We start from the raw sequence: 13,057 nt of genomic DNA, 5'->3' as shown, positions 1-13,057 counted from the left end.
TGGTCTGAGGCACAGGTCATCCATCATCTGACAGATTTTAATTGCTGCTGCACAGAATCTGCAATACTTATCTTGTAACAGGATTACTGTCTGCAAGCAGCAGAGAGGTATAAAATTGTGCTCTGCACCCTATTTGTCCTATGGGTGTTTATACAGTATTAGTGAGATGAGGGTAGTGCCAATGTCTCTATAGCACAAGCCTTGGTGGAGCACATTCTCCGTTGATTCTGTATGTCCAGAGTCACGGGGCATTGCCTTTCCTGGAAGAGAATTTTCCTGTATCAGCCTTCAAGGATTGGTGAAGGGAGGGCATGATATCATTCCAGATTATAGGCCCTCTGGAAATAGTCAAATAGCACTTTCCAAACTAAAAGGGGCATTGCTGGGGAAATCATGTAACAGTCCAACTTTGCTGATTGGAGGAAACCAATAGCTGGAGTAATGGGGAGGTGGCAAAGCAAAAGTTTTTAATTCAGAGAAAAAAAAAAGACAGCAAGAGCTAACTGTAAGTCCCAGTACAGGTTCAACTGAAGTATATTCACCAAGAATTACTATAAAAAGATACTATGTATTCGGGCTACATTTTACAGTCTTTTTTTTAATCTAAATTCAAATGAGCTGAAACACTTGAAACTGCTTAAGCACAGTTCAGAGTACATAATTACCCAGAAAGAGACATGAAAATAGATTTCTAAATGGAAATTCTGATAGTGATTTGTGGGGATTTTCAGTAGAGATTGAGTTTAGCAAGGGGATTTAGGTATGAAACTGTTTGGTTAAAGTGGAAATAATCAGTATTTAGAATTTATAATTTAGTAGCTGTTTCCTATGAGTTCCCCTTGCTTGATTACTTCAGATACTGATTTCGATCTCTGGACAATAAGGATGTGATTCCAGTGACCACTGACATAGCTTAAAATTGATCAGGTAAAAATAGCTTGGATAGAACCAGGTGGAATTGGCAGGTGTTTTTTCCGAAGATAACAATTAAGGCAAACAGCTCATTCTCAGAAAGGAAGATAAAAATAGGGCAAAAAAAGAAGCTCAGGGTTATATGGTAGAGCAGAGTACAGTGTACAAACTACATGGAATGATTCAGGAAACCAAAGAAATCCTGGATGTCTGAGGTTTTTAGTGGGTTCATGTTTGTGTGTGTGTGGTCCCTTGAGCTTTGTACTTAGAAGTCACAAGGATTCTGGAAGACTCTTTGAAAAACACCTCTTATAAGATGATAGTGGCAAGCTAACTGCATTCTGATTGATTGAGCATGGAATTTACATTTTGCAGGTAAAGATCATGTTTGCAGATTTATTGGCTGTGGAAGGAATGAGAAGTTTAACTATGTTGTTATGCAACTTCAGGTAAGCTTTTCTGCTTTTTTTTTTTTAAAAAAAACCTTTATAATTGTATTTACCATATCCTCAGTGATGATATGGTATCTTATCCGGATGATCAGTTTTACAGGCTAGCCAAACATGTGGAAAGTTTTTTCTCTTTTGAAATACCATAGAGATGGAAAAGGACTAGTGAGGAGGAGTTAAAAGGAATCACCTTCTTATTCTCAGGGATCACCTGAAAGTCTCAGAAGGCTCTACTAATGCGGACATTTGCCTCTGAAAATAAGGCAGGATGGCTGTCTTTACAAGGATCCAGAGGATATGGGGAGAGGACTATTTGACTACTCTCCTATCATTGCTTCTTTTCTTTTTCCACAATAATCTTACAGTTGCTTCCATTCCTCCTGCCTCACAATAGATTAATAAAGTTGGAAATGACCATATGGATCATCTAGTTCAGGGGTCGCCAACCTTTCGGACCTCAGGGACCACTAAATTCATAATTTTAAATCCTGTGGATCACTAATATGATTTTTTTTAAAAAATAAATAGTATCTAGTACAATATAAAAAATGCAAATAATTTTTCTGTGGTCCATCGAAATTTTCTCGTGGACCACCAGTGGTCTGTGGACCACTGGTTGGTGACCGCTGATCTAGTTCATTCCATGGAGGACCTACTACAGCTTCCTTGACAAATGGCTATCCAACCTCTGTTGAAGACCTCTAGTGGTTGACTGACAACTTATATAGTCAAGAACTTCTTCCTGATGTCTAGCCTGAATCTTCATTTTTCTAATTTTCACTCATTGATTCTGGGGCAATAGAGGAAAATCCCCCACTCCTTTCAAATTTCATTGTTGCTATTTGTGTCTCCAAAATTGCTGGTTATGGAGTTGCCAACTGACTCTTGGTATGCTTATTTCATTTTTCAGCAGATAGAAGAGAAAAATCGGACTTTTGTCTTAAACTGATTTTTAACTTAATGAAATTGCTTACCCGTCCACCTTTGGATGGACAGACTTAATGCTGATAGCCAAAAGACATAGTTCAGTTGTTCTTCCTTAACAGATTTGTTTTCCTTACAAATGAAGACCAGCATTGATTGAACAGAAGACAGAACTTGCAGCTATATCTTCAGATGATTGTTTGTCAAAATGAGCCAAGAAGAATCTCTTTGACATAAACATAATTGATCCAAGCAGAACATCATTTTTTTCTTTCCATCTGGTGGATTAAATAATATCTGCTGATAAAATCTGGTATAGATATCTGATATTCATTTATTTTCAGGGCCGGAATCTTGCAGACCTCAGAAGAAGCCAGCCTCGAGGAACTTTTACACTGAGCACAACTCTTCGATTAGGCAAGCAGATCTTAGAATCCATAGAAGCCATTCACTCAGTGGGATTCTTGCATCGAGATATCAAGCCTGTAAGTAGAGTCTGGTGGCTGACCTTCTCTGCATAGTTTGCTTTACCTGGCATTGATGTTTATTAAGAACAATTCTCCTTGCAGTTGGAAAACATACCTCTCAGGGGCATTGCATGAATTTTAGAGAGAGAAGCGCATAAAACCATGACTTTATGTTTTGGGATAGGTAAGGCCTCACTTACAACATGGGCCTGTGTATTTAACTAGTTCCAAGTTGCAAAGACATTTTATCATTTCATGTTTTGTGATCACTTTTTATATCAATAAATGAGAATATGCATATGTAAAAAGATCAGTAACAAAAAAGACAGTAATAGCTATACTACAACCCTGGTTGGGGGACTAAATTGTTAGTTTTATTAAAAAATGAAAATATTCTTGTGAAATTGGCTAGGGCTTTCTAAGAGGATTCCTTCTATGATTCCCTCTTCAATAGAGGGAATTCAAATTCAGATAAGAATTTCAGAATTATTCCTAGTACTTAAATTTTGAGAAAACTGAAACAATATTTATTAGATTTATATCCATTTATTTTTATATAACCTCAAGCAATGTACATAATGCTGCCATCTCATTGTCCCCTGTGAGGTGGATTGGACTGAGAGAGAGTGACACAGGTCCATTCCTAAGTGAGGGCTAGAACTCAGCCTTCCAGTTTCTAGGTTAACACATTAACCATTATACCAGACAAGCTCTATTTATACCAGTAACACTTTCTCCAGCTGACCTCTTAAACTCCTAAGTTTGTGTGTATATTTATTTCTTGCAGGAGTTGGATTGATATCCTTCCTTTTGCTCTAGGCACTGTTGAAAATCCAGGGTCTTTTGGGGATGAAAACATACCTTTACCAAGTCTGGTTTTCAAGAGTACATTTAACAGTGATTGCATGCCCAACTGCATACTGTTCACCTTCTCATGTGCTTTCAAACCTCATTTTTCTTATGCATAGACTTTTCTATGCATTCACACATAATCTTGTATTATTGTACACATATATAATATTAATGTAAAAATTTTAAAAGGAAAAGGGAACTCTTCCCCTCTTAGCAAACAATAGCAAAATATCAGTGTGTTTCCCTGACTCGCTGCTCTGACATTCCTACGCATGGGTTCTCCTCACTCCTATTGGTCTGACTGAGTGCCAATCATTTTCCTCTGCAGCCGGGGTCACGCCTACCCCGTCTCCGCATGCACAGTCTTTTTCACTCAGTCGTTGGAATCAGACGAAAACGGCATATATAGCTAACATTCTAGGAGCTAGAAATAAAATACAAGCTGATATTGGAAGAAAAATGGGTTTAGAATGATATTATCAGATTCAACAGACAAAAATATGACAATAGGAAACATACATAAATGTATAATTACAGAAGAACTGCATTGGCAAAAAGTTATAAAAAAATCTTGGAATGATTATAAACTGAGTATGAATTAATAATGTAATGCATCTGCAAGAAATATGATATACAAGGATGATTCCTACATAATTAAATCAGTTTATTCTGCTTCACTTGGGGCCCCCCTTCAAATGTTATATTCAGTTTGGATATTAGATTTTAAAATGGGTTTAGAGAAATTGGAACAAATTATAGAAGGGCAACAGGTTCTACTTTCAGATGACTAGAAACAGAGATTGAATTGAGATTGGTATATTAGTCTGTCAGGAACCTCCTGAAGTAAATACAAGAACTTTGTTTAATCACAGATGTAACAGCAAAATGATTGATAATGGGAAATACGATAAAAATAGTAACTGGAACAGATTTTGGATAGTGGCTTTATCACCTGTGAAGAGATACTGATATATTAACATATCTTCTTATTGTGTTGCTCCTCTTTAGTCTAATTTTGCCATGGGACGCCTGCCTTCAACCTACAGGAAATGTTATATGTTAGACTTTGGTCTGGCCCGGCAGTATACCAATACTAATGGTGAAGTCCGACCTGTAAGTGATGTCTTTTCTATTTCTTTTTCTGTTATTGTAACAGATTTTAAAAAAAAACTATTATATTTTTGTGGGTGTCCTTGGTGCTCTCTGCGCTTGGTTGTTTTCTTGCAGACGTTTCATTACCAAACTAGGCAACATCAACAGTGCACTGATGATGTTACTTAGTTTGGTAATGAAATGCCTGCAATAAAACAACCAAACTCAGAAAGCACCAAGGACTCCACCAAACCTGAGCTATAAATATTTCTTCTATCAGTATCATAATATTTTTACACTTTTTATTACTTTCATTTATATGCTGCCAATCGGTGTATTTGTGTATTTTTATTTTGCCAGTCTGTACATGCCAAAGGCACACTGAACGCTGTATGTACAGCATTCTGTGTGCCTTTGGCATATATCCCTGCTGGCCACATGACCACGGAAATTGTCTTTGGACAATGCTGGCTCCTTCAGTCAAGAAATGGAGATGACCACTGTGCCCTAGAGTCGGCCATGACTGACAGGGAAACCTTTATTTTTTATTACTGCCAGTATGCTCAAGGGCACCGTTGTATTATTCATGTCTGCAGTGCTGTCACTTTAACATACCTATTTGTTGAGATGAAAACTGAATTGCCAAAGAGTTATTACATATGATTTCAAAATAAAATATTACTTTACATATGTCTTGTCTCTTTATCAGTTACTTATATCAGTACTAAAAAAAGAGAACACTGTAAATTGTTCATCCTTTTATCCCATTAACAACTTTTATAGAAGATTGTTTTTAGTTTTTTAAAAAAGCACACTGCTCATGCTGAATTCATGCTCATTCAGAAAAAGCAAATTTGAACCTAGTAATGTGAGTGGTAGTGGCATATATAACCGATCTTACTTTTTCTCCTGCTACCATCCCTAAAAATCTCCAGTGGGTTAGAAGAAACTGCTGAAGAGCAAGGTTCTACTGGTATAAGATTCTTCTGTTTGATTTCAGTTAATTTAGTGATTTATGATAGCTCTTCTGTGCCTCTCTACAGTATTTCAGTATGGTTTGTAGCATAAGAATAATAAACAGATTTTAAAACAGTTAAAACAAATATGTGCCCAATCCCACTGGTGAAAGTAACAAAGGTTCTTTGGAATAGGATTATTTTAATAGCCTTACTAAATGGCATCAGTTTGGGCAATAACCTCTTAGGGAAGGAAGCCTGTTTCAAAATAATGAGATTACAGTAGAGAAATAATGCAATGAGAGCCTTCAGACCCTCAAAAAGAAGGGGAACCTCATCATGAGATGAGCTGGTTTATTTGAAGGAACGATTCCTCAAAATACCTAGTAAACAGGTGATGAAGAGGTTCATAGATTAAAACCAGTACTTTGTATTTACACTTTTAGTAACTAATGCAGCAGGTACAAAAATGGTGTTATGTTTATTTATTTATAAAATGTATTGCCAGATACTTGGCAGATTGCAGTAATAATGTATCTACATTCTACAGTATGGTTACTAATTAAAGTATAAAACCAAAAAATCAACCAATAACTAAACTGGGCATCCTAATGCTAGTCATAGATTCCTCTGAACAGTTTGATTTTCAAAAATATTTAAATTACAAAACCAAAATATTGAACGCAATTTTACTATCATAAGTAGTAATATTTTATTATTTACTATTCCACTGATAAGTAACCAGTTCTGAAATTCAGCCCCTTTAAGCCCCTGAATCTTATTTATCATGGAAATTGATGATCATCAATATTATTTTCTGTTAGAGAGAAGTCAGGTGTGACAAGTCTTTTAGATTTTATAAATGGCAATCACATGGTAACTTTGAATTTTATCCAGAAGTTAATAGGGAGCAATATAGCATTCATAGCACCTATACAATATTCCTGATGATGATCAGTGAATACCTAGAAGCAAACAAAGTAATAACCAAAAACCAACATGGGTTTGTCAAGTGCCAGACTAATCTTATTGCATTCTTTGACAAAGTGACAAAATGAGTGGACCAGAGGAATGCTGTCGATACAATTTACTTGACTTCAGTAAGGCATTTGATAAAGTAGACCATAATCTACTACTAGATAAAACAGAAAAAATGTGGGTTAGACAGCATTACCAGCAGATGGATTTGAAACTGGGTGACCAACCGCACTCAACGTGTAATCCTCAATGGAACTGCACCTACATGGAGGGAAGTATGCAGTGGGGTACCGCTAGGCCCAGTACTCTTCAACATCTTCATCAATGATTTGGATGAGGGGATAGATGGGGGACTCATCAGATGACACCAAGGTAGCAGGAATAGCCAACACTCTGGAAGATAGGCTTAAGATACAGAAGAATCTTGACAGACTTGAACATTGGGCGCTATCTAACAAAATGAAATTCAATGGTGAAAAAAATAAGGTTCTACATTTAGGCAAGAAAAACAAAATGTACAGGTACCGTATATGTGGTACCTAGCTCAATAGTAATAATTGTGAGAGGGATCTTGGAGTCCTAGTGGACAACCATTTAAATATGAGCCAGTAGTGGGCAGCAGCTGCCAAAAAAGCCAACACAGTTCTAGGCTGCATAAGCAAGAGGGATAGAATCAAGATGATGTGAAGTGTTAATACTATTTTATACTGCCTTGGTAAGGCCACACTTGGAATACTGCATCCAGTTTTCGTCACCATGATGTAAAGAAGATGTTGAGACTCTAAAAAGTGCAGAGAGAGCAACAAAGATGATTAGGGGATTGGAGGCTAAAACATGAAGAATGGTTGCAGGAACTGGGTATGTCTAGTTTAATGAAAAGAAGGACTAGGGGAAACATGATAGCAGTGTTCCAATATCTCAGGAGCTGCCACAAAGAAGATGGAGTCAAGCTATTGTCCGAAGCACCTGAGGGCAGGACAAGAAGCAGTGGGTGGAAACTAATCAAGGAGAGAAGCAACCTAGAACTAAGGAGAAATTTCCTGACAGTTAGAACAATTAACCATTGGAACAACTTGTCTCGAGAAGTTGTGAATGCTCCAACACTGGAAGTTTTTAAGACGACATTGGATAACCATTCGTCTCAAGTGGTGTAGGGTTTCCTGCCTAAGTAGGGGGTTGGACTAGAAGTCCTCCAAGGTCCCTTCTAACTTCATTACTGGCTAATAGCTGGATGCTGCATTCTGGATTAATTGAATCTTCTAAGAAGTCTTCAAAGGCATCGCCAAATAAAATGCATTGGTCCAAACTAGTGGTGATGGAGCATGAGTTAAGATATCCTCTTGCTCTAGGAAGGTCCATAAATGGTTACCAGCTAGCTGGCGAAATAGTCCACCTATCTTTCAAGAAGGAGCATTGAGTTCAGAAGGATCCCCAATTCAGGGACTTTCTTTCAAAGTCAACATTGGACTAGTCACAGTATCTGAATCGATAAAGTGCAACTTTACCTTGCTGGGATTCACTTTTAGTCTATTTCATCCTGCCTAATTCCCAACAGTCTTCAGATACTGTAACAAAACACTAATAGCATTTCCTATTTGATGATGGGATGAGGTTGCAATGCAGCATTGGGTATCATCATGATACCGTGAATCAATGCTGACTGTACCCATTGGCTTCGTGTAGCTTTGAATGGGTAAATATTTAATATTATCTCTGCAATATTTTCTATACATATCTTTCAGGATTGAATGTAGGCATTGTAATTAATCACTGCATAGACACTGCTCCCACTATTTGCCAATATTTCAATGGGATCAAATGAGATCTCTCAAGATGAGCCCAAAGAAGAGCTGAATACTGAAGTTTCTTATTCCAGCCAGTGACCAAAACTAGGATTAAAGCTTAATGATAAGCTTGAAAGTTTGAAAAGTTAAATCCATCTTACTTACCAGGTAATTGTACTTTGTGCAATGGAAGCTCTAAGTACCAATATAATTATTCTATATTTTTACTTTTTCTTCAAAATCTCTGTATCACAATCTTTTCTTCAAAATGCTTTAAAAGAAAAGATTGTGATACAGAGACAAGTATCACACTATTCAGTATGTTAAAGATTAAAGTGCAGAGTAAATCTGCAATCAATACTGTTAAAACCATTTTTTAAAAAAAATTTGATTACAATGTGCAGGCAGAAGGTGCAGAATGAGATGGCAGCCACCCTTTCTCTTTCTCTTTCTTCCTCCTGCTTTACTCTCTATCTTGGTGCACAAGAAGAAAAACCCACTAGAAAAGTTTCCAAACTGTAAGAGCAGTTTGACAGTGAAAGCTGTTATCTAAAATACTGCATGCAGTGACACACATTGCCTTAGATTGCCATTGATACTGGGCTCATCTATCTTGATAGTGTGATGCTCCTCCCAGTTTAATAAACCTCCTTGCTAAAAATTATTTGGTTTTCCAGAGAGCATTTCTGAAATGATGAAAAATACGCAGCATTTTATCATGAGAAGTCTCTTTTATTTGCATGAATTGAAAACTTTGCATGCTGCTGTTCTGCTGACTCAGCTCTAGATTATTGATTAAAGCTATTTCCTCATGAATCAGACTGCATTGCAGCAGTTTGCAATACTTGGTTTAAGGATATTGCATATATGTGTAAGTATGAGTTGGTTTCTGGATTTGACTGTATGGCTGAAGCAGAATGTGACAGAAAAAGCTCCTGATAAGCTTTGTCTAAATCAGAAATTTGAAGAAGAAGAAGAAGAAAAAACCCACAACAAAATCCTATTTATAACATGACCAGTTTTTAAATAGAGCATCCAAATCCAAAAATGAAGATCGTTATTGATTCTGGTATTTCCTAATATTGATACAAATGTTTATTAATCATTATCACTCTAAGACATAACAGTATTATGGTGGTAGTTAATCATTGTCTCTGTAATTAAAGGCATTTCACATCATGATCCCACAACCAAGTTAAATTACCAATTCCATTTCAGTTTTACTTGGTTTTCAGAAGCTTTGCTAAATTTTGCTCTAAACAGAGCAGAAAAATTGCCTGCTAATGGGGGTGGGTAGAAACCATCACTGTATCTCTCTTATGTTTTGTTTGCAATTGTGCCTGTTATGTTTGAGCTTATGAAATACAAAGGCTTTATTTCAAGAAGATACTAACTTTGCATTGAATCCGTTCACTTTTCAAGAAATCAATTATGGCAAAACAGATCCGTATTATATGATTTCATTTCATTTTATCTTATTATTTTATTTTACTCCCCACTTGTAGATCCCTAAGGAATGAGATAACTTCAACAGCTCCCAGTCCCAGATGAAAATAAGGTCCATATACTTGAAAACCTACTTAATGTGGTAGAAAATCCTGATGTGCTTTGTTTGGCTTAGACATCTTGGTGGATGTGCTTACACATCATACTAACTCCAAAACAAGCAAACCAACAATTGAATTATGTGGAAATCAGCTCACCTACACCCACTCTTATGATTGCATATTTCAGAAAGCTACATTTTTCCTGGTGTAAATAAATTTTGTTTAATTTAAAATTGTCTGTTAAATACTGGCTTCTTTTAAAGACAAAATCTTAATGTTTAACATCTCACTGCACATAATACATAATTGGTACAATTCACACTTCACAATTTATAATCTCTTGAAAGATTATTGTTAATATGATAGTGGAAAACAATGCTATGGAGTTTTATATTCATGAAAATCAGCCTAGCCCTGATTCAAAAGAATATTCCATTTGGATATCGCCCATATGGAAATGGCATTGTTGCGATCTGATCAAATGTACATTTTCATATCCGGAACAGATTCTAAAGAAATGTTTTATAAATTGGCAGCAGAATCATACTATACATAAAACCTATTCATTACTTGTAATATAACAGCGTTTATAATCTAAATGACTAGGGAAAGATTCTTAGTGATGTACAACAAGCAAACAAAATCTAAAACCAATAAACACTATATAACAATAACATCCACTAGTTAAGTACCTATGATAAATGACCTTAGATTAACTGTGACTTCATGTGGAAGATTAACTCATTAAGATAATTTTATATATTATAAAATATTAAGAGGGCAAAGTCTGCATGTAACTTGAGAGGGAGGGTGTTGCATAAATCAGTACTAACTTGAAGGAGGACTGACATTTGCTCTATTCTTCATGTTTTCTTGTGAGAGGGATTCTCAACAACCCCTTTTTAGATACCTAGATTAGTTCTGGCAAGATATTAACCTTTTATCACCTGGCACTTTGATATAAAGGGCTTTAGAGATGACAGGCCCATGTTTTGAACTAAATTCAGAAGCCTATGGACAGCCAATGTAACACCTATAAAATACACTGATGAAGTTGTTCCAGATGCAATTTCTGAGTTATCTCCAAAGGTAGTCTCATGTAGAGCCCACTGCATTAGTTTAGCGAGTAGCTATTAGTGCATGAATTACTGATGTAAGGCATGCTGGCTCAAGTAGGGTTGTGTTATATTCTCAGCATGGTAGCTAAGAATATGCCCTAGCCAGGATTTCCATTTGCTGTTTGAGCAGGAACTGGAAGGTCAAGAGGACTTCTATGTTACAAACCTCATCTTTCAGGAGTAGGATAGGGAAGTAAGTTTTACTCTAAACTTGTTTTGGTCCATCAAGATCTTCACAGATTCCAGATACAGGTTCAAGACTTCCATGGCATCTCTGGCCCAGTCTGAATATACATTAAGTGTACTGGTGACACTTCACCCTGAAACATCTGATGACTTCTCTCAGTGGTTTCATTTAAATAACAAAAAGGAAAACACTAAACCCTGTGGTTTTCTACACTGGAACTCAAGTGCTTTTTCCCCAGGACCACTGACAGGAACCATCCACTCAGGTGTGAGCAGATCCATATTAGAACAGTGTTAATAATTCCAATGCATGTAACAGTCCAAAATGATACAATGTTTGATAATATTGAATACCACCAAGAGTTAAATGGAGCCAAGAGGGCATATTTCTGTCATCTAGATCCCTATGAAGGTCATCTATCAGATGACCGATGCCATTTCTGTCTCATAACTGGGATTGAATACAAACTGGAAAGGATCCAAATAATCTGTTTTTCTAGGATCCTCTAGTTGATTCCTATCACTTTCTCAATAACCTTCAACAGATGGGAGGTTGGAGACCAAGCAAGGATTATGAAACAAGGCTGGATCCAAGAACTACTACTTCATTCAAATCAAATGGCATTACCCATCTCTCTTAAATTACATAGATTGCCTTCCAGATCCAAAGCCTCATGCCTCAACTTGTCATCTAATGCAGTCAGTAGGGGCATGAGTCAAATTTACAAATTGGTAGTGTTAATGTTACAGTGATCCCTATCTGATTCCACAGGTCCTACATACCCAAACATACCCCAGATTACAACACAAGATTCCTTCTCTGTCATCACCATGGGCTTTGCCCATTTCTTACCAATCTACAATGTATATGAATTGATTTATGGATTTATCTGCCAAGCCATGAATTTATCCAGTATAGCTACAGATGTTTCTCACCTGCATCTTCCTATAAAAGGGTCTAAATAATTCTGAATAGGGCCACCAGGTGGGAATTTTCAGACTACTTAAGTACAGAGAATATCACTGCTTTTATCATCACAGTGTAAATTCAGATAGATCTAGCAATGCTTACTTAATTTAGTTCCGGTTTTCTGACTTCATTGCTCTAGGCAAATTTTCAAATATCCCCCCCTCCTTCCTCAGTAAACTAAGAACTCAACTTGAAAATGATAACATAAAAGAGATCTCATTGGAGCTGCCTCAGGTGCTTTGGCTGCCTCCCTATTTCACAGATCAATTAAGATGGATCTACCTAATACGATTTTGTCAAAAGTCTGCCCATCTCATTCTGCAGTAGCTGTTGCAAAGTTTCCTCCTCTTGCTTATATAGATTAATAGATACATACACTGTAAAGTAAATGGAATATGGTTTCCATCTGCCTAAAATACAGGTGAAAGGCCAGAATTGCTGAATATACCTATGTTTGAGTAAGAGTGCATTGTAATTTCTCTTTTGCTGATACATAAACAGATACATATACTTTTCCTTTATCGGGAGGCATGGTTATTCCCAGAAAATGTGAGCTCCAATAACCCACAAACAGATTTTTAAAAGTATCCAAAGAATCTTCAAAAAATAAAAATAAAAGCTAATTGCTAGGAAATAGAAACAGAAGCTATCCTTAGTAAATAAGGACCTTGGAAATAAAGAATAGTATGATCCCTAGGATTCAAATGATGGCCATGCCTAGAACAAACAGTGAAGAAGATCTAGCTGAGAAATTGTGCCATCTTACCTTTTGTCAAACTACAACATAGGGACCAAAAGGCTGTTGAAATTGACTACAGGATA

General features: G+C 36.6%; 1 protein-coding gene across 2 annotated transcripts in view; it reads left to right on the top strand.

Moving 5' to 3' along the window:
- TTBK1 (tau tubulin kinase 1) overlaps nt 1-13,057 on the top strand; it is a 94,728-nt gene that overhangs the window by 33,577 nt on the left and 48,094 nt on the right. For both annotated transcript variants that reach the window (XM_034427614.3, XM_087887809.1), the window contains exons 5-7: nt 1,288-1,361; nt 2,630-2,770; nt 4,613-4,717. In XM_034427614.3, coding sequence (XP_034283505.2) covers nt 1,288-1,361; nt 2,630-2,770; nt 4,613-4,717 — 320 coding nt within the window. The remainder of the gene's footprint in view (nt 1-1,287; nt 1,362-2,629; nt 2,771-4,612; nt 4,718-13,057) is intronic.

The sequence above is a fragment of the Pantherophis guttatus genome, chromosome 1 (assembly GCF_059756535.1).
Source record: "Pantherophis guttatus breed Tessera chromosome 1, ASM5975653v1, whole genome shotgun sequence".
Lineage (NCBI taxonomy): Eukaryota > Metazoa > Chordata > Lepidosauria > Squamata > Colubridae > Pantherophis > Pantherophis guttatus.
The sequence above is the reverse complement of the archived record's forward strand: the minus strand, read 5'-3'. Positions and strand labels throughout refer to the sequence as shown.